A 21,231-nucleotide genomic window follows, 5' to 3' on the forward strand; every position below is an offset into this window, starting at 1 on the left:
AATCCTAACACAAATGATATGCAATTTATGAAGATGCTATATTCCTAGATAATAAATAATAGTAGGCTAAGTAATCAAATAAAATATAAAAATGTTATTGCAGTTCTTGCCCCTAATGACCAGTCGCCATGGAAGAGAATACTAGAACACGGTGTCACACACCAACCTTTATCAAACAACGGTTTATTAAATGCAGGCACGAGAAGACATTTTGAGACAATCAGTCGGCGGTACTGTATTCTCGTGGCAACAAACTGGCACATGACTGCAATATCTGAAACTCATGGCAACTTTCAAGTTTTTACTTCTTTTTTTTTAACCTCAAATATACAAATAATTCTCAGAAACTGGAGAACTGTCATTTATACAAACACGTTTTCTATGTACACTCTCATGACAAGGAAAGCTATGTTACAGCGGCAAAACGTATATCAATATCAAATGGCAACGTGTTTTCAGCTTATATGCACTGCTGAGTTGATGATACCAGTTAAGGTGACAAAGCATTGGCACTCCTGTACTGTTTACAACTATAATAAGACTGACCATTTACAGACAATTGAATGGAAACTTGCTGCATACTAACCTGGTCAGCATAGCTAACGACTTACTGCTGTTGTGATTCTACAGTAAGGTTTCTGTGAAATGTTGCAGTAGCTTACTGACAACTTGTTAAGCATTTTAAACATGACAACAGGTGTTATATTTTGATGGACAAACAAAACCACATATTTCACTTGTAGTAGTAGTGGTTCTCATTTGACAACTATCAGAAAAACTCAACATGAATCATTTCACAGGCTTTTCCGTTTAACAGCCCTAACACAGCATGACGGCAAACTGACCTGAAATTCAGCCATTAAGACACTCTCAAACCATCTTAGCCCATGGTCATGAAGATTCTTCACTCACCGCGAGGCTTTTGACACTTTACATATGGTACGGGTAATTCCTCTTGTTGTAATAAGGTCGTAAAACACTTCCATAGATGCAAACCATGCTGTGAGACTCAGCGAGAGGGAAGTGTTTGCTACCAGGGTGGACGCTAATTTCCCCAGCGATTATGGAGAGGCCTGGGAGGGTCCTTATTGTGACAGATAGCTGGAAAGACAGAGGGGTGGGGGTAGAGAAGGGTCTGGAGATTTCTCTAATGGCACATTAACACTTATAGGCCATTAATAACTCGACCTGTATAAAAACTGGACTGGAAGATATCCTGGTGTGTTTCTCTCTCTCACAGACACACACACACACACAGGGACAAACACACACAAAGAGACAAACTCAGACACACGCACGCACACTCAGAAATACACACACACACAAGCACACACACGCAGAGACACACACACACACACACACACAGGATAGCATGGCACACTCACTTTGCCCCAGGGAAATATAAGGGGGATCTATTGCACTTGTATGTATGGGTTATTGGACTTCCCAAGTCTGGAGTAAAGTAAGGTGCTACTGGTGTAAGAGAGGGGAACTTATGTGTTCAAAAAAATAATAATATGTGGAATACCAACATACAGTATTTGGGGCAGTTAATGAAGTAGATATTTCTCTTTATGTAACTGGTAAAATATGTTACAGACATCGACAGTAACGTGCAACTGAAGCCATACAGACAAGGAGCACATTGTTTGTTACCTTAAACGTTCTCAGAGTCCGCTTTATGGAGGTTTGGTCTTTTACCAAACAAAAATACGTTAAATAGGGTAGAAATATTAATGACACGCACAACATTCTTCAAAGCGGTAATGCTCTTCTACTGGACATTCCCTTTACAGACAGCAGGATATCAAATTAGAACTGGCACCTAGGACTATCCTGGCCAGCATTTGTCAGTGTACAATCTATGAAGCTCCCACTGTGAAGATGTTTTAACGAAACATACTCGGTCCAGGTTGAGTGTAAAGGACTAACGGTAAAATGTATGCATATTTTGAATACAAATGAGAGCATACGCATAGGCCTCGAGCCAAGCTCTTTTCCTACTGCGTTGTCAAACGTACAAGGAACAAGAAGCTGGCTGCGGCAAAAAATATGATACCTAATTATCTTTTCCTACCGAGGCCAACGATAAACGATTACATCATTGTCAAGTGCTTTCCAGATTATTTCAATGATGCTATCCGGCCTCTAGGGGGGGTATGTGGACCTGAACTAGATGTAAGGGGTCAATCTCTTTTTTTCCTTTCCTGAGTCTTCAGACCTCTCCACCTATAAAGGACTCTGTCATATCAAAGCAGAGACAGACTTTGCCTCTTCCACCTGAGTAACCACAGCTACAGAATTTACTCTGTGTACATCCACAGTCCCACTGGCGAAACAATCGTTTTGAGAGGGTACAAACGTAAGCCACTGCATGAAAAGTATAAAAATCAAACTCAAATCAGTCCAGACAAACTCCACCTTTGTCAGGACATTAAGCATCTTCTTGAGTCCCCTCAGTTAAAACCGTGATAGCCGCTTGGCTTTCATTAGATACGTTTATTAAAAAAGCAGCCGATAGGAGTGAGTCAGTCGACTTGAGTCAGTCTGTCGGTCGGTAAGGAGGCTTAGCTGTAAATCTCTTGTAAGGCAGGGAGGGAGAGGGAGCTGTGATCTCTCAAGTCTCTTACAGCCTGATACCGTCTGCCTTCCTGCTGTTTGGTCGCTCCCACAGCTCGAACCGCAAGTTCCCGTTCTCGGCAGGGTCGTGAGAAGGAGGGAAGGGTTGAGCGCCAGCTAGCTGTGTGACCCCAGTATAGGTTTTGTTCAGAGTTTTGGCTCCGGGCCTGAGGAGGGGAACACTCCTTCAGCAAACCAACAAAGACTCGTCCCCGTCACCGCGTTCCTCCTCCTCGTTGCCACGGTGTCCCCTCCGTACCCCACTCCCCCCCCGGATCGGCGCACCCGGTGGCGACACCGGTGACCCCCCACTGCGGTCCGACATGCCCGAGGGCGAGGAGGTTCTCTGTGCCTCGAACTGGAGTGTCAGGGGGTCGGAGGGACATGCTGCGGGCACCAGCGGGACGGGGCCCCCCAGGGAGGAGTACCGCCGCAACGCCACACCCCTCACATTGGCTGCCAGATCGAGCACCAGCTTCCTGGATGCCCGGCGGTTGTAGGAGCCGCCTGTGCTGTCCTGGGACAGGTACGGGGGCACCAGGTCACCCAGCCCGGAGGGGCTGACGATTTCGTCCTCTTGGGCAGCGCTGCTTCGGCTCTCCGGGGACCCGGGGGACCCAGGAGACAGCTCTTCCTCCTGGCTGCTGGAGGCGGAGTGCGGGGAGAGCGGGGAGGGCGGGGACTCGGAGGGTGGGTGGGACAGTGCCTCGGCGTGAGCCTGGAGGGCCAGGCCCAGGGCCGCCGTGGAGCAGGGGGAGGGGGTCTGGGGTGGGCCTCCACCGCTGCCCCCGTTGGCCCCCTCGGCAGTGTGGTAGCTGTAGAGCCCCAGGGTCACCTGGGCAGAGCCCGGGGGGGTGAGGAGGGGGATCTGGCCCCGGAGGCGAGACCCGCGGTGGAAGAGGCGGCTCCACAGGCGCCCCAGGCGGCGCCGAGACGTAGCCCGGCGGGAGGAGTGGCGCCGGATCTGCCGTCGCATGGCGGTGCGGAGGTTCTGCAGCACGGAGGCCTGAAGCGAAGGAGATGGAGAGAAGGAGAGAGATAGGGAGAGAGAGAGGGAGAGAGAGATAGGAGAGATATAGAGATAGAGAGAAAGAGATAGGGAGAGATAGAGATATAGAGAGATAGGGAGATCAAGAGATAGATAGAAAGAGAGATGGGACAGGAGGGATGAGATTGCTCAACAATCAACGACATCACCATCAAAACCTGCCAAACTCCTCCCCCCTCCCCCTGCTGGACGTGCAAAACAGTTGCCACGGCAACATTCCCATCCCATCGCATTCCCATCGGAGGTGGCACCGAGCCAAGCAGGGGACCAGACGGCTTCTCTCAGACAGACAGTTAGCAGCTACAAGGGCCCTTCAAAATGACTTATGGACTACAGCACAAACTGCTATCCAGACAGCTAAAGCTTTCGTTTGGTTTGTGTCGGATTCTTATTAAAGCCAGTTTGTGGTGTATGGCTGGGGGAAGGAGTGTGGGGGGGGGGGGGGGGGGGCAGACCCTGATCTCTAATTTTACCCCCCTAAGCCTTGCCTCTCAAGGCCCCCCTACCCTGTTCCCTTTCTGCTACGCAGCCTGAAGCACACTGCTGCATATCAAGTACCCCTCTGCGCTAGCTTGCTAGGCTACTTCAAAAGAGGGGGAGGGGGAGAGGGGTGGAAGACAGCATATTACATTAGGGTTGCTGGTGCCGCTACTACGGCTGTGTATGTGGTTTTCGGGCATTGCATCGCTGGTTTCCCAAGGACGAGCATGCGCGGGACTAGAGATATGAGTATGTGTGTGTGTCTGGTGTTTCGGAGTGCCTGTTTGTGTGTGTGTGTGTGTGTGTACGAGAGCTGCAATTCTCCACTCAACCTAATGAGAGGGATGCGGACTGCAGCAGGGAGCATGCGATGCGCGGAGCCCCAGCCTGATCATTAGCTAACAAGCTACGCTAAGAGCCGCTCCATCTGCGGAGCTATGTGATCATAGAATTAGCACCAATTAACCCAAGCATCTGACGGTACCAACACCTGACGGTAAACTTCACGGACAAGAACAGGGTTGCTTGGTGAAGATGCAATCTGAAAGCGCTAATCAAAGCTAGCGTTAACATCCACCGTAGCTGTGTAAAGTGTAATTACATTTAGTCATTTAGCAGACGCTCTTATCCAGATTACTTTTAATTGGTAAAGTATTGACGCCACGCGGCGTGTTAATAGATATTTGACAATAGCCTACATGTTTAACCTTAAAAAAAAAAAATATGTACAAGATGATCTGAGCATGGGAAGTCAAGAAATGTGCTAAACAGACTGGAACACGATGATAAAATCTTCAATGCATCCCGTCGACATTGAGATTAGGAGCTTTAACAAACTGTGAGTTTAAGGTTCAAAAGCTCCATATCTTAAGACTTAGCCTTCAAGGCAGATTTATCCTATTACTGTATCCTCACACCAAAATCTAATGTAAGTCTACTCCATAACACTCTTCCATTCCTCTGAATCCACACATGATTGAAGATCAGTATTTATAAACTGTTACAAACCCTTCTCCCTCCCTCCATCCATCCTGACAGAGTTATGCCCGAGGGAGGTAGCTTGGTAGCTTTACTGAAAAACCTTCTCTCTCTCAGCGGGAGTCCAGAGGAAAGAGTTAGACTACCTCAAACGAGGAACACACGTCTGTGTTTGTTTGGGTAGGCCCATTTATCTCCCTATGACAAGGCCATTTTAGAGTTGGGGGTGGGAGATGGTGTGAAAGTAAGACAACGAGAGGGAGCGAGAGAGGGAGCGAGAGAGAGAGAGAGAGAGAGAGAGAGAGAGAGAGAGAGAGAGAGAGAGAGAGAGAAGAAATTGAGTGAAAACAGAGATAACCGGATGGTGAGAACATCTGAGGCTGGGGCAGAGAAAGTGTGTCAGAGAGAGAGAGAGCGAGAGAGAGACAAATGGAAAGTAACAGCCGAGAGAGAAAAGGATTGAGAGATCGATAGTAGAGAGAGACAGGATGTGAGTAGAGATACTAGAGAGATGAAGAGAAAATGGGAATAAAGAAAAGGGGGAGATAGAGGGAGAGTGAGAAAGTACGGATGTATGGAAAGGACAAACGGATAGCAAGGGATAGAAATAGGAAGAGAAAAGGGGGAGATAGTGGGAAAGAAAATGAGGAAAAATGTATATACGGAAAAGGACAAACAGATAGCGAGGGAGACAGAGAGAGATAGGAAGAGAGAGAATGAATGGATGGGAAGGAAATTGGGTCTGGTGAATGGAGGCCACTGCTGTGACTGTCTGGGCTATGATGATGGATGGAGGTGTTTCCAGGGTACTGGACTTCTCTGAAATGGCTTTGCTATATTTACTAGCCAGCAGCAGACAAGTAGAGACTGATGCAGGAGGCTCTTCATTAACCCTGCATTGGGATTTATATAGGTCAGAAAACTAGAATAAAATGTGTTACTGTAGACTTTGGGGACCTTAGGCGTGTAAATACTAATATCGACCCACAGTGGTGTGATGTACCTATACCGGGAAATTGTGTTTATACGTGTTGTGGTTGGATCTGGAATTGTAGCTGTAAACTTCAGTTAGTTAGCCGCAACATCAACAGCATGGTAGCTCTGAAACAGGTCACACTTCCCAAACAAACACCAAACAACATTTGGAAAGATAACTTTTATTTTTACACTACAAACGTCACACCAAACCAACACAACCCAACAGCTGTTGTCTGTAAGTGTTTGTTTGGGTAGTGTGAACTGGCCTTTACCTGGGTAGGGTTGTAGACAGGAAAGTCCTCCACTGGAGGGATGAGGCCCTGGGCGATCAGCTGACCATAGGAGGGCGGAGCCTCTCTCTGAACAAACTCCGCCTCCAGGCGGGTCATCTGAGTCTCAAACGCTCTGAAATGTTTTAAATGAAAAACAACAGAGAAAAACAAATAGTATTGATGGATTATCTTTTTGTATTAGATTGACAACAGTGTGACAATCTTTTGAGCTACTACAATCAATCCAAAAGTCAATCGATAGATCCCTAATGAGCACCCACATGACTAAACCTTTGTCCCCTTTCCAATATTTTCCTTTTCAGAAACTCTGGAAATGGTCTCCCGAGGTGTTATTGAAAACCTTGACATCATAGTCACACATATTACGCAACTTAAGTGAGTTTTTTGACAGTCCTAAATAGGAAGAATAACTGGGAAAGATGTTGTAGCCATGTAGAACAATGAGCTGACATTCTGTTTCTATGAGAGCACGGCTGAAGATGTGTCTAAATATAGCAGATCTTCCCAGTCACATCACTTGGGAACTAAATTGTCTCTCCGTTTCTCAAACACAAACGCGCACACACACCTCGGCAGTTAAGATCAATACACTTGACAGTCATGACAGTTCCACAGCCGGATGTAATTAACTACAGCAGCTGCTAATAATACTGCTGCTGTATCCATCTTCCTCACTCCCTCACTTTCTCTCTCGTCACTTTTCCGCTCTCTCGCTTTCATTTTCCATAGAGCCTTGTTACAGCAGGGTCTCAAGGCCAAGCCGACCATCTTACAGAGAGAGAAAGAGAGAGAGGGAGTTACACTGTGTATGGATTAGCGGGGCACCAGCAGCGTAGCATAGCGCTAGCTGAACGGGATGCTAACGGCGGCAGCGTGAGCCTATTAGCGGGCCCACCCGTGGGGAATGGGGGCTGAGCGTAGCGTGCTAACCCGGGTCAGACAACGGCTAGCGGCAGCGCTCGTTCATCAATAGTGGGAGTCAGATTAAAGCTCTTTGTCATAGACTCTCAGTGGTGTGATCAATTAGGGCCAGGAAAGGGAATGGTGTGCTTTGGAGAAGAAGAGAGGGTGGCGGGAGGGAAGAGGGAAGTGGGAGGGCAGACTGGAGGTCGTATAAACACCAAATCCAGTCAGGGAATGAGACAAAAGAGCAACAAAAGAGGGAAAAAGGAATAGAAGAGCAAAAGAAGCGTTGATTAACGAGGGGGAGGATGAAGGAGGAGAAAGACACACTAATGAGTACGGAATAGAAAAGGATGGCTAGCAGGGTCGCAGAAAATGAAGAGGGAAAGGGCATGAAAACGTCAAAAAATAGAGTGAAAGGGAGTTGAAAAGGAAGGGTTGATGAGAAAGGAGAAAGACTGTTAGAAACAGCGTCTCGCTTCAGTACCTGTACTCGCGGGTCCTGAGGGAGTAGAGCTTGAAGGCACAGCCCAGAGCGATGACCAATAGTAGGCCACACACCAAGCAGCCAATCAGCGCCGCCGTAATAACCTTCCGGGGAACGGCAGCCAGACAGTCTCTCTCGTCGCTTCCGTCCAAGCAGTCTTCCTGGCCGTCGCAACGCCACGTCTCAAAGATGCACAGGTTTGTCCCGCAGTGGAAGTTTCCGGGCTGGCAGTCGTAGCAGTTTTTCTCGTCCGAGCCGTCGGGGCATCTTTTCTGGTTGTTGCAGCGCTCCGAGGAGGGGTAACAAGCGCCGCTACCTCCCTCGCACGGGTACTCGTCTTCCTGGCACACGGGGCACTGCTCTTCGTCGCGGCCCGTGGGGCAGTGCCAGTAGCCGTCGCAGCGCTGCCGCTCCGAGTAGCATCCCTGGTCGCCGCCGCACGGGTGCTCGCCCGGGAAACAGTAACCTTTGACCTTTTGAGGAAACGAGAGCGGAGCGGAGTTCAGGAGCAAATAAAAACTTATTCAGGAGTGAATAAACTGATTTTGAAGACAGCTTCCGTCCAAATCTCTTATACGATAATTCATTATAATATTTGATCTTTTAGCGACCTAGTATCCAGAATCTGCAAGGAGGGGAAGAAGGAAACGGACCAGACTTTGAGGAACTGTGTAGCAGAAGCATTAAAAAGCTTTCCACAAACACAGGGCCCTCAACCCCCCTCAACCACATCAACATCTAACATTTCAGACAGGCATTCAGGAAGCCACCCAAGGACCCACCTGGTACGTGGCGTTAAATCCGTGTCCGGGGCTCCGCGGCTGAGCCAGGTACAGTACGCTCATCTGCCCCCTGCTGGACTCCAACAGGGCCGGCCTGCGGTTGTTGTGATGTGACAGGGCCTGTAGGAGGCGCTCTGCCCTCTGCACCAGGCCGTCGTACACATGGAGGGAGTCCCCCGGGCCTAGCTGGAGGTCCAGCTGCAGCATGATGGGTTTGGGGTCCTGGGTGTCTAGTAGCCAGGAGCAGCGCAGCTCCCCTCCCTGGGCGCTTCGGTTGGGCCTGAAGAAATCCGGCGAGGCGAAAGAGCCGTAGAAGTTCCCAAGGCGCTTGCCGCAGGCTGTGTCAGGGCAACCCGCCTCGTCGGAGCCGTCGGGGCAGTCGCGGGCGCCGTTGCAGCGCGTCGAGGGGGGCAGGCAGTGGGTGGACTGGGCGTGCGTGCAGGAGAAGGAGCCCGCGGGGCACAGGCCGGGCCGGGACTCGGTGGGTGGTGGGGCGCAGTTTCGTTCGTCGGTGGCGTCGCCGCATTCGTCTAGGCCGTTGCACTTCCAGGTGCGGGGGAGGCATTTGCCGTTGCCGCAGAGGTACTCGTCGCTTTGGCAACTGCTCTGACCCAGACGGCCTGTGCATGGAGAGACGGAAGGGGATGGGCGTGACTGACTGGACAGCGTCAGACAGACATAGCAGAGAGTAGGGATGAACGGCTAGTCGCTGCGTAGACAAGGCACATACCCACACTTGCCATAACACTATGCCTCACCATCTGTGCCATGTTTGTGCGGACGAAAGTGAGAATCCCTGTTATGCTGCATGATACTGATTATTCAGCGATGACATGATATAGCTACATATACACTGTCCTAGTTTGTGGAATGACGTCAAACTCGCGGTTTAGATTCCACCAAATATTCAGCTTGGATACAGGAACATGGCAACCTAAACCAAGTCTTTCCAACTGCCAACGAACATCAACTGTAAAAACTTTAATTACAGAAGCAGCTAATGGTCGGGAGTCAGATGGTTGAGCGGTGAGGGAGTCAGATTAGTAATCAGAAGGTTGCCGGATCGATTCCCTGCTAAGCCAAATGACGTTGTGTCCTTCGGCAAGGCACTTCACCCTACTTGCCTCGGGGGGAATGTCCCTGTACTTACTGTAAGTCGCTCTGGATAAGAGCGTCTGCTAAATGACTAAATGTAAATGGTCAACCATTGATTTAAACACACCCTGATATAAAACATTTTTTTACTGTAGTGCTTGCCTCTGTTTCCTTCTTCTCATATTTTGCATGATGGTGCCTTATTTGTTTATTCATTAATTCAATCAACAATCAAATTTGTTTATTAAAATGAAACGCTGGCATGCTGAGCTCTCCTCTGAGTAGTCATATTTGATAACAACCAATGTTTTGGCTTCCTTAGCTGAAGGATGGACTTGACACGTTTACTATCAGCAGGAGAGCTGGTACACATGTTTACAAGCTAACACACACACACACACACACACACACACACACACACAGGTAGCAACACACAAGAACCCACAGTGCTGCATAGCTGAAATCTCAGTTTACTTCAGAATGATCAACACAGTGCATTCCATTGTGTCTGGCCTGGCCTGTGTCAACATGTCTTAGTACAGCAGTGGCTGATCCAGCTAAGTCAGTCCACAACACAACACAGTCCCTGAACCCTCCCACGGCTCAACATAAGACTTTAGCTCAACGGGTTGATATAGTCTTGCGGTACCAGAACTCATCTTAAAAAACCCAGTTCTCATCATAACCATTCGCGCCTTTTCCCTCAATCCGAACCATCTCCCTGTGGGGAGGGAAACCTAGGCTTTAGCTCGTGGGGCTTAGGCTTCGTCCTACCGCCCTGCTAACCCCCTAAGTTCCACTCACCACGGATGTAGGAGAGACGGAAGCCCTGGGCTTGGCCGGAGCTGTTGGCCCGCGAGTGAAAGTGGAGCCACACGCGTCCTCGGGAGGAGATGAAGGGAGGGGGCAGGAGGGGGCCGCAGACCCGGTACTCCTCCCTCCAAGTGGGGCCGAGGAGCAGCCAGTCCCCCGCACACCGCCCCGAGTCCTCCAGGTCAAAGTTACGGAAACTAAAGGACGAGGAGAAATGAAGGATTAGGAACGTTTAGGGGGAAATGTTGCATTTCTTGAACCTTGTGCGGATGCTGTGTGTGTGTCCCGAAGGGATTTCTTCTGTCGAAATGACACCATCGTGAATGTCGATGTTGCTTTAACTCACACCTTCCCTCCACGTTGCATTCTATCAGTGTGGTCTGCTGGTAAAGGCTTCCCGCTCAGTCTCCCTTCCCTCCCTCCCTAGACACCATCTTTTGGATTCAAGGATGGTAAGGATGGATAAAGGTAATGTGCTGGGACTCATCTAGGCGCCTGTAAATCCCACAGGTTCCCTTGGAAACAGCCATCGGCTGCCCAAAGACACAATTTAGCGCTCAGACGAGCAGCGTCTTCACAACGGCTGTGGAGCTGCTCAGACTCAGGCCTGCGGTCACATCGCGGCTTCCAAAAAGCCGATTTTACTTTCTCGCATCTCAATATGATTCACACAGATGAATCGTAATCCCGTATGGTTAGCGGTGAGGGTGCATGTAAAAACGTGTCTGAAGTGACTGTGCGAGTTCCCCCTAAGTGCAACCAAGAACCGTCATATCAAGTTTTACTGTAGGCTGTATGCATGTGAACAGCTGGTTCCAGATATGAGCGTGAGAGAGAAAGTACAGCCAAGAGAAGATGTCTAATCTCCTGAATCTTACTCTAAAGGGCAGCAATCTGGCTATTTATCCCCTTTCCCAAGCTAGCTAGCCTAGCCCACAGCTGCTTATCAAATCACTCGCTGCTGCCAATGTGCCAAAGAGGGTCTGAGAGCCCATTAATGCTACATATCAACACTGCAACACAGCAGCTCTTTATGGCCAATAAAATGTCCCTTTTAAAGCTTTGCTGCGGGGGAGGCAGGCTAACTCTCTACAGCCCTGGGGCCAAATGTACGAAAACAAAATAATGTATTTAAAAGAAAAACGCCTACATTCTGTGACGTGGGAGGCCATGTTGGTTAATAACGTAATTATAAAAAGCTTACTTTGGTAAGCTCTGGAGAGAATGTATTGTTGTAAAACATTGGCTGGTTTATTTCAGGGAGAAAATGATTGTCCCTTTGGTCAAACCCCGTTGAAGCAATCAACAGCTTCTTTGACTGTAATGTAATGATTCATAACTTCAAAAGGGTGTAATTTCTTACATTTTAAACCGACACGGATGTGTGGTCATTTACCCTCCCACCAACAGGCGGGGCTGCAGAAGGAGCTACATTAAATATGCCTTCACAATATAGCATTAGAAGAATTGATCACATTCCCCCCCTAACAAAGAACTCAATCAAGATGAACAGGAGTAAACCATATGAGTTTCTGCACCAATAACACAGAAACTGAATCAGCAGTGCAGATATTGGTGTTCTATTTTTCCAAGGTCTGTCAAGTCAGGCTGCCTCAGAAAGAGTAGGCAGGCATGGCAGAGTAGTATTGATCTGCTGAAATCTTTAGCACTTCTCCCCACCACTTAGTAATGATCTCTGAGCATATAGCTGGGATCATAACACACACACACACACACACACACACACACACACACACACACACACACACACAACCCCTAGCTGAGGCTTCAGGGATGATGTCATGGTTTGGGCACTGCAGTCGCTGTAGCCTGCTGTAAGTGAACTTTCCTGCCAAGTTAGACAGCAACTACTCCCTCCAGTTTAAACAAGGTTGAACTGTTCTTCTACAACGAGACAATTGAGGAAAAACGACAAACGGCTAACAAGCACTGAGCGACAACAGACGTCACAGTTCCACCAGCCGGCCTCGCAAACAGAGAGTAGACGATGCAGAGGGGACGCGTTCTCCAGAGGGCAATTATCCCCGCCATCGCAACGCGGACCAGGAGAAGCGTGCTTCCCTCCGTCGCGTAAACAGAGGAGCGCTCGGAAACAGGCTGATCCAATCACTCGTCATCCCTTCACCCCCCCCCCCTTTCGTTCTTCCTATTTTCTTCCTCCCCCCAGAATGCCCCATTATCTAAGCTATATGATGATAGATGAGGCTTGGCTGATTCTAATAGAAGGGGCTGGACAGAGTTCAGGTACCAGGAGGGAGTAGGACTGAGAGCTGGGCCGTGGTGCTGATGAGTCCGGGGAAGGAGAGAGGGGTAGCGGGACTGTCTCGCTGGGCATGTACTAATAAGGATGCTGGGGAGAGATTAGAAGGAACATTCTCTGACATCAACCATCCATCTGGTGTTCTCTCTCAAGGGACGTGAGTCATCTTGTCATCTCGAGTTGACGAGTATATTTGTGTGAGAGAGAGAGAGGTTGAGAAGGAGGATGAAGAGAGGGAGAGAGTCAAGAATGAGGGGGAGAGAGAAGGAGAAAGAGGGGAGGAGAGAAGAGAAGAGATGAGAGAGAAGGTCTTTGTGTGGTGTCTTTGAACAGTCATGTAGTTAACAGTGAAATCTGTCATCAACCCCACTTCATATTTCAAGAGAACTTCTCAGTTCTTGTTCATCTGAGAATATGTGTGTGTGTGTGTGTGTGTGGTTACCTGATAGTGATAACCTCCCCCCGGTCTCCCTGGATGTTCCAGCTACAGTTCATTCCTGGGGGGTAGTTGAGGGGCCACGAGGGGCTGTAGATTACCCCCCTCCTCTCTGTGTGCAGCTCCACTTTCCCACTGCAGGCCGCTACACACAAACGCGCACGCACACACACACACACACATTCACACACAATGACAAAGGGAGAAGCAAAACTCTGTTATTCCTTCATTAGGAGATTAGGTTACACCTACACCCATATTATTTCAAAAGAAATTCTCTGTGCACACGTGCACTGGCAACACACCTGGCACCTGGACACACAATTTACACATTTTTCATAGATGTTGTTCTATCACGTGTTCCGACAAGACAAGCCAACAACATCTCTGAGAGGGGCTGGTTTCTTGTGTATGTGTGTGTGGGCATGTGTGTGGGCATGTGTGTGTGTATGTGTATGTGTGTTCTCCTTATGCAGGACATGGGGGGGATTTAAGGGCTTGTATAGCCGTCACACATCCCTCCGACAGACAAGAGGTCGGACTGCCTCAACAGAGATTTCACTTGCTCTGATGAACGGATGAAATATTCAACAGAGCTGCCTGACATCCTATGGAGAGGCTGTCTCGTTCAAACGTCTTCAGATTTTCCCACCAGCTTTGGTGTGTTCAACCCTACTGACCAAAAATCAGGAGTATAAGAATTCACACTGAATAAACCAAAAAGTAAAGCCTGAAAAATATACACACTAAGTAAATCAAAAATGTGGGAAAAAATATATAAATAAAAAACATCCCACAAAAACAACTGAAAATGTAAATCCTCACCAGGGTAAAAAAGCCAAACGAGGCGTTAGCGCTGTGCTAACACGTTACAAACGTGTAAAAAGGAGAGAAAACTAGACATCCTGCAGTGTGTCTTGAAATGTGTTTTTAAGTAATGAATAACCCTGTCCCTTGATAATGTCACAGTTGCTTACCAAACCGAAATGTGGAGGCGCTGTGTTTGTATGTGTGTGTGCGCGTGTGACGTAGAAGTGGCTGATAGATGGAGTGAAAACTCAGAAGAGACGAGGATTTGACAGGCGTTGAGACACTCCCTCGGGCTCCTGCTGAATGACAGGTGTGAGTTTGCAGACGAGAGTTCTAGATTTCTTTACCAGATGAGGATTCAGTCACTTCAAACTGTAACTCAACTGTCGCTATGGCCATTCCTTAAGAACACTAAACCAGCTAACAGTGCTATTGCAAGCCTACAAGACAAGCTGTGTTTTACAGCCAACCTACAAGTATCTCACTGTACCTCGCCACAAGGCTCCTGTATGGTCATTGACAATCACTGATCTGCAATTTTGCACTATTGTACTGTACTCCACTTAGGTAAACGTAGAATAGGTTATAGGGTTTAAATAGGTTTTATGTGCATTTAGGGTGAGTATAGTGTATTATTTATTGTTATCTGTAATTTAGGAAGTTTTAGTATTAGGGTTAGTATAGTCGATTATTTATTGCTATCTGTATATTTAGGAAGTTTTACTTATTTAAGCTCAGCATAAATGTAAATTCGGTTCTGTGTACTTATATGTTATGTTATGCCAGGTGCTTGCGTTGTCTTGTCTTAAGAATTTCAGTGCCCAGTCTGACCTTGTGTTATTCTGTGTACCTGACAAATAAAAGACTTGAACTTGAACTACAAGACTAGCTAACAATGCTAAGCCAAGCTTAGACCAGCAAGACCAGCTTCAAACGTGGGCTAACATCTCAAGACTGATCAGAGGACCTCCAACCTTCATATTCTGGAATCAAGTATGAGTGTGCATCATCCACGCTGTCCAAAAGCTCTACAGGAGCTCTCTCCAAACCCAAGTGTACAAAAGAATACATAGCCAGCTGCAAGGCCCGACACTAACCTAGCACACCTCTAGCTTCCGAATCATTCTCCACCTGGATCTACTAACGCAGCCTCGCCACAAGCAAGATATATCACCCCTTTCCTTATTCATGACGAGGTGTGAATTATAGATCCTCAGTACCATGTTGTAACAGCGTATCACAGAGCTAGTGCCAGGCAGAATACTCCTCTCCTTGCCCAACTATCATAAACCTTGCATTAGCACAAGAGCCGTTGACAGGACCAAACCATATGCTGCCACAACGGGGCATTGTCTCTAGTCAGAGAGGTTCAGATCCACCCACTTGTCCAGGTGAGGGAAACCTGACTGTTAAATACATTGTTTTTCAGCCAGTACAACAAGCGTGAAGTTATGCTTGTTGTGAACATAATATTTTACAAGGACACGGAACAACAGATGACCATGTTGGCCCTTCACGTGAGAACTTGGGGTATTCCAGTTATTTCCCAGTTTTGTTCAACTCAAGTCAACAGTTCCTAATCCTGTCCACAACAAAGCGTAATCAACAACAATAGCTCCCTTACAGGCAAGGAAGGAAGCTGCTAGCTCTGCTGCTGTCTGAAGACCCCAGTGTTTGTGTGTGTGCGTGTGTGTGTGCGCGTGCAATGTGATTTCCAAAGTGTCTAATTAGGGCCTGGACCGCATTTCCCACAAGTCTCTGCATCAAAGCCACCCTGAGAGGAAGAGCATGGTGACCTCACACAACTCTGGCTTTAATGTTTTCTTCTGCTTGGTCTTCCTCTTTCTCTCGGGTTCTCCGGCACAGCACCTCTCTCTTTGAATCCTCACCGTTCACCTCTTCAATCTGCAGTGCAGCACGAGCGGAAAACATCCATCTCATTAAATGTCTTTCTATCACCCAGGGGAAGGTGACACGCACACATACACTTACACTGACATGCGCGCACACACACACACACACACACACACATACACACACACACACACACACACACCAGGGGCAAGGGGACACAGCACTGTGTCAAGGTTCTTATGGATCACACTCAAAGAAAACACATTATTAGTGGAGCAGGCCTTGCAAAGCGGCCACAGTAAAAGTGCACCAGGGAGCAAAGCTGCTCTCTGGGGGGTAAACTGCTGTGTAGCTCTTGGGTACGAAATTCAACGGAGGATGATTAAACATAGACCCTGCGCACCAATCCTGAACCCGAACATGGCGGGTAGGGAATAGGGGAGGAGGAGAGGAGAAAGGATAGAGAGCGTGTGTGCTTCCTCGCTCATCCCTCAGTGAAACTACTGCACCACACAGCAAGGGAGCGGTGCGATAAAAATCGAAAGAAACTTCTCCAACGAGCAAACCCCCGGAAAACGTCTGTGGTGCAATATAAACAGCAGCAACTCACTTCAAAGAAAGATCCATTACAGCTAAATCCAACATTGACTGCTCGCAAGCTTAACGTTAATTGGTTTGCTGCCGGCGGCGCTACGGAAAGCGTCCAAGACCAGGGGGCCGATTACGACAAACAACTCGTCAAAGACGAACCGGTTCCTGTTCTTCTTCTTCTGTCGTCGTCCTCAAACAACCCCCCGCACGCAGACGTCACGCTCATTAGATAGTGATTGAACGATTTATTTCTTCCAATCAGAAAATCGGATTCTGAAATCAGGTTGACAAGTGTTTCTCCCTCCCCCCTACCCATCAGAGCTTCTGGATGATTCCACGGCAGGCCCTCGCCTGCCGCACTGCCTGGGACGGTAATTGATAATCATCACCGGGAGAGAAGTGACAGCGTACATAGAGGCTGGAGTGGAGGAGAGCACTAGAACTAGATGATCGTTATTATCAGTTTGGCCCAAGTTAGTGAGGAGTGGGGGCACTTGGCAGCACTACAAAAGCATTTGGCCATCCTCCTCTGGATGAATAAAGCATTTGGCCATCCTCCTCTGGATGAATAAAGCATTTGGCCATCCTCCTCTGGATGAATACACTGCAGGCGTCTGAAACAGGCGCCGATAAACATGCCGTCCGTAAAACTGGATCATCTGGACCGGTGAGGGAAACGTGGAAGACCGCGAGGAAAAAGAAGAAGTAGATGGAACATCGCGCAGATCAGAACTGACACGGATCCACAACGTTTGGCAGGACACCAAGCTTTCGCGGCAAAACAACACCGACAGGACCTGATGCGCTGTGTCTGTCTGTGTGTGTGTGTGTGTGTGTGAGCATGTCTGTGTGTGTTCATCTGTTCAATTACTGCAATTAGCCCAGACCCAAGGGCAAGCCAGGAGAAAAGTAAACATGTGGCAGGGTTCCTGGGCCCGTGATGCATCATCTTCAGTGTAAACATCTGCCGAGCCTACCCAACGCACCAGGCCCTGGCACCTGACAGCCTGTGCAGATCCTCGCCTGGCTTCCTGTTACAAGCCCACACGGCGCCCACGGCCAGGGCAGCCTTTGTCCCTGGTTGTCCACTGTATGTTTGGGTTTCTGCCTGTGGTGTGTGTGTGGGTGTATGTGTGGGTGTGGATGTGTGTGTGTTTGTATGGGTGTTTGTGTTTTGCTTCTTCAAAAGAGTGTTTCTCTTTTCTCTCTCCTGTTCTGCTCTAGGAACCAAGCCCCCGAAGAACATGTTGGGTCCCCCGAAGCCCCCGAAGAACCTGCAGAACCGTGTTGGGTCTTCTCGTGAGGGGACGGTAGGTGGAGAGGGAAGGGGAGGAAGATGGTGGTGGTGGTATTCACCACAGATGTACCGAGAAGACACAAAGAGCCTGAGTAATGCGTGACTGAGCTCACACTGTGGGCGCTGACGTTCTTTGTTCCGAAAAACAAGTGGCGGCTGTGAGGGTGACTATACAGGCCTCTGTTTCCCTACTGTCTGTTCCTCGGCAGACAGGACGACAGCAAGGCTGCCTTCAACCCTGACGGGGGAGAGGGTCATTTACAGATTCTAGGGAGATGTTTGCAATCCGTCTTGGAAAAAAATGGGGGTTTGATGTTGCCAATGCTGAGAGACAAAGACAGGAAGAGCATCTGAATTTAACATATTAAACATATTGAGCTATTTTTTTTACAGACCAAAACGGTGTAAAACAACCACTCAGCTGAAATTAGACTAGTTCCAGTCAAGTCTCACACCAATTATTTGGACAAAGGACATAAGGTGGAGCCGCCTATGGAGTCTAAATCTTAGTTATGTCCACATTCCTCTGTGCAAACTCCCCACTTCCTACAGCCGGCTGAGGGAGACCACATGGGAAACTTATGAAAGGGTGCTTGTCCATTTTACACACCTATCAATACAACATGGTCAGAGTTATATTACACCAAGGGAATAACATAGCCTATAAACTAGAGAGATTACATATCTATCTCCAGGGAACGATTGGTAAACAAACTCTTAAGAAAGGTTCACTATTTGTAATTGGTCTTTTGAAGCTTTTGACAAACTACGCCAACTGACCGCATGAAACACAACTCAATTTCATTTTTTCACATCTTTAAGCGAAAAACTCGAACTCGTCAAAAGCAGAAACGTACTTCACGGCAAATCAAAGCCCTCAAGAGTAAAGAGAGAAGGTTTGTTTGAACAGGAGTGTTCATCGGCGTGTCGTCTTCCTCTGTGTCTCCTTCATGACCAGACAAGCCCGTGCATGTGTTTAGCGGTGAGAGTGTGAGGGTACTTATGTGAACATACAAGAAAAAGGAGGGGGGGGGGGGGACCGATTCACCCAGAAGAGGTCTCAGGTTTCTAAGGACTCCTCCACCCCGCTCTCGGGCTCCGCAACATCACCTTCATCCAGGTCCCTTTACTCTGACCCTCCCGCCACGAGGAACCACAACACCACCTTCTTCCAGGTCCCTTTACTCTGACCCTGCCTCCTCGAGGAACCACAACACCACCTTCATCCAGGTCCCTTTACTCTGACCCTGCCTCCTCGAGGAACCACAACACCACCTTCATCCAGGTCCCTTTTCTCTGACCCTGCCTCCACGAGGAACCACAACACCACCTTCTTCCAGGTCCCTTTACTCTGACCCTGCCTCTTCGAGGAACCACAACACCACCTTCATCCAGGTCCCTTTACTCTGACCCTGCCTCCTCGAGGAACCACAACACCACCTTCATCCAGGTCCCTTTTCTCTGACCCTGCCTCCACGAGGAACCACAACACCACCTTCTTCCAGGTCCCTTTACTCTGACCCTCCCTCCACGAGGAACCACAACACCACCTTCATCCAGGTCCCTTTTCTCTGACCCTCCCTCCACGAGGAACCACAACACCACCTTCATCCAGGTCCCTTTTCTCTGACCCTCCCTCCACGAGGAACCACAACACCACCTTCATCCAGGTCCCTTTACTCTGACCCTCCCTCCACGAGGAACCACAACACCACCTTCATCCAGGTCCCTATTCTCTGACCCTCCCTCCACGAGGAACCTGTGAGGTCTGGGGGGAGGGGAGGCCACTTTGAAATGTGTTCGTTCAGCAGAAGCTTGTGTCCTAAGTGACGTACGGGGGAGTCAAAGTCAAATGCTGAGCTCTGCTCATCCTCATCCCCTCGAAGTGGCAGCGATTCCTGATCAGTTGCAAAGGAAAACTGGGGTGTAGGCAGTTTGGAAACGCTCAACAACATCCTGAGTTTTTTGTGGGTAAACTAATGTCACTAGTGGAGGTGGATCACTTTCTATTTATGAGGTACAGTGTTGTACATTCAAGTTCTCTCTCTGGGCACGAGTGGGTCCGTTAATGCTTGCTGTACGAGAACGAGACATTCAGGAATTGATGCTGTGAGGAAGCAATGATGTCATGCTGATAGAGCACTCACTTTATCAAATGCTGCGGAATGATGCAGACACGTTGGACAGTACAGTCGTGTTTACAAACTAACGCTATCGTTTAGTAGGAGGAATCAATGAAAAGTAATGATGCACAATGCAAAAGGAAAACATATGAATGTCATATTAAACAGGTTATATTTATGTCACAACGACGCATACTAACACTTGGATAGACATGTTCTTATTTTTCCAATGATTAGAATACACTGCAGTGACTGGCATCCAGGCGTTTTTGTTAAGTGGAATAATAAGTTAATATGCATATTCTGTGTCCATCAAGTTTTACCAAAACAAAGAATGTTAATATTTTTACAAAGGACAAAGCCACAACAGCCAGATAAAGTAGAAATAACTAATAAACAACAGAACCTCTTCATACTCACCAACACAAACCAAAGCGAACCGTATACATATCCATTTAATCAGCAGAAGCTCTGGCGCTCCAAACCGCTCCATCATACCAATGGCCCAGGTAATTCTTTTGTCATCTTGGCGATAATTTCAGAAACATCTGTGGTGGTTGCTCAGAAAATGTCCCGAAGCACTTGCAAATAATTGTGAGAAAGCGTCCCTCGCTGAAAACAATATTTCTCGGATGTACAAATTCGTGTTTACGTCGTCATTTTAGGCTGTTGAAATGAAACGCTTGCCAGGACAAAGTGATATAGCTAGCTATAGAGAAGGAGGGGAATTCGACGTATCCTCCACATGAATGGCTGGCTCCTTTCATGATTTCCGCTTTGATTGATATCCGACGGAGCTAAAAAAAACTGTCTTCCCGCATTAGTGGAAACCTTAACTCAATAATGCACATTATTCGCAACTACCATCTCGTTTTTCAACGCTTTAAAGGTGGCGTTCTACGCAATGTGTGCATAGCACGTACCAGATACGTTTACTTTTCATTCGAGTGCCTAGTAAAGTGTCACAACGAGGGTTCCCCCAAACGACACTTTTCTCTGCCGTGGAGAAGGCTTTTCAGAAGCAAACCTACAGTCGTGACTTCACACTTCGTGACAAAATTGTTGTTGATCTGTATCTTGTGGTTCTTGAAGAAAGAATACCCGTCGAAAGATAACCGCTGAAAAATTAGCACTGCTAAACAACTTTATATTTGTGAGTTTGCTACCGAACTACTTTCAATGATTCGTCATACAAATGCATTGGTCTATGCACAAATGGTTGTCCACTTCGATTCAAAATAACATACATATTTCTTTACCTATGTCTCCATCCCGTTTAGGGATTCTTGATCGAATACATTGTCTCAAAGATGCCCCCACATGGAGAAATGTCATTATTACAATTCGTTTTTTCTTGTCGTTT

At 47.9% G+C, this 21,231-nt stretch overlaps 1 protein-coding gene across 1 annotated transcript; it reads right to left on the minus strand.

The window, feature by feature from the left end:
* Positions 1-167: 167 nt before the first annotated feature.
* Positions 168-21,161, minus strand: lrp3 (low density lipoprotein receptor-related protein 3). The gene is made up of 7 exons (XM_047050916.1): positions 20,289-21,161; positions 13,200-13,338; positions 10,468-10,673; positions 8,569-9,188; positions 7,787-8,259; positions 6,376-6,508; positions 168-3,625 (listed from the first exon to the last, which is right to left on the minus strand). The coding sequence occupies exons 1-7, from the start codon at positions 20,362-20,364 to the stop codon at positions 2,807-2,809; spliced, it is 2,466 nt and encodes an 821-aa protein (XP_046906872.1). The 5' UTR covers positions 20,365-21,161; the 3' UTR covers positions 168-2,806.
* Between the last annotated feature and the right edge of the window lie 70 nt (positions 21,162-21,231).

This window comes from Hypomesus transpacificus, unplaced genomic scaffold (assembly GCF_021917145.1).
Source record: "Hypomesus transpacificus isolate Combined female unplaced genomic scaffold, fHypTra1 scaffold_132, whole genome shotgun sequence".
Lineage (NCBI taxonomy): Eukaryota > Metazoa > Chordata > Actinopteri > Osmeriformes > Osmeridae > Hypomesus > Hypomesus transpacificus.

Bases quoted from the DNA above. Each gene is read 5' to 3' on its own strand.
- lrp3 (XM_047050916.1), bottom strand. From the start codon at position 20,364: ATGATGGAGCGGTTTGGAGCGCCAGAGCTTCTGCTGATTAAATGGATA. The intron at 13,339-20,288 runs GTGAGTATGAAG...GTTTGTGTGTAG, and splicing joins GTTCGCTTTGGTTTGTGTTG to CGGCCTGCAGTGGGAAAGTG. The intron at 8,260-8,568 runs GTGGGTCCTTGG...TTTCCTCAAAAG, and splicing joins GATTTAACGCCACGTACCAG to GTCAAAGGTTACTGTTTCCC.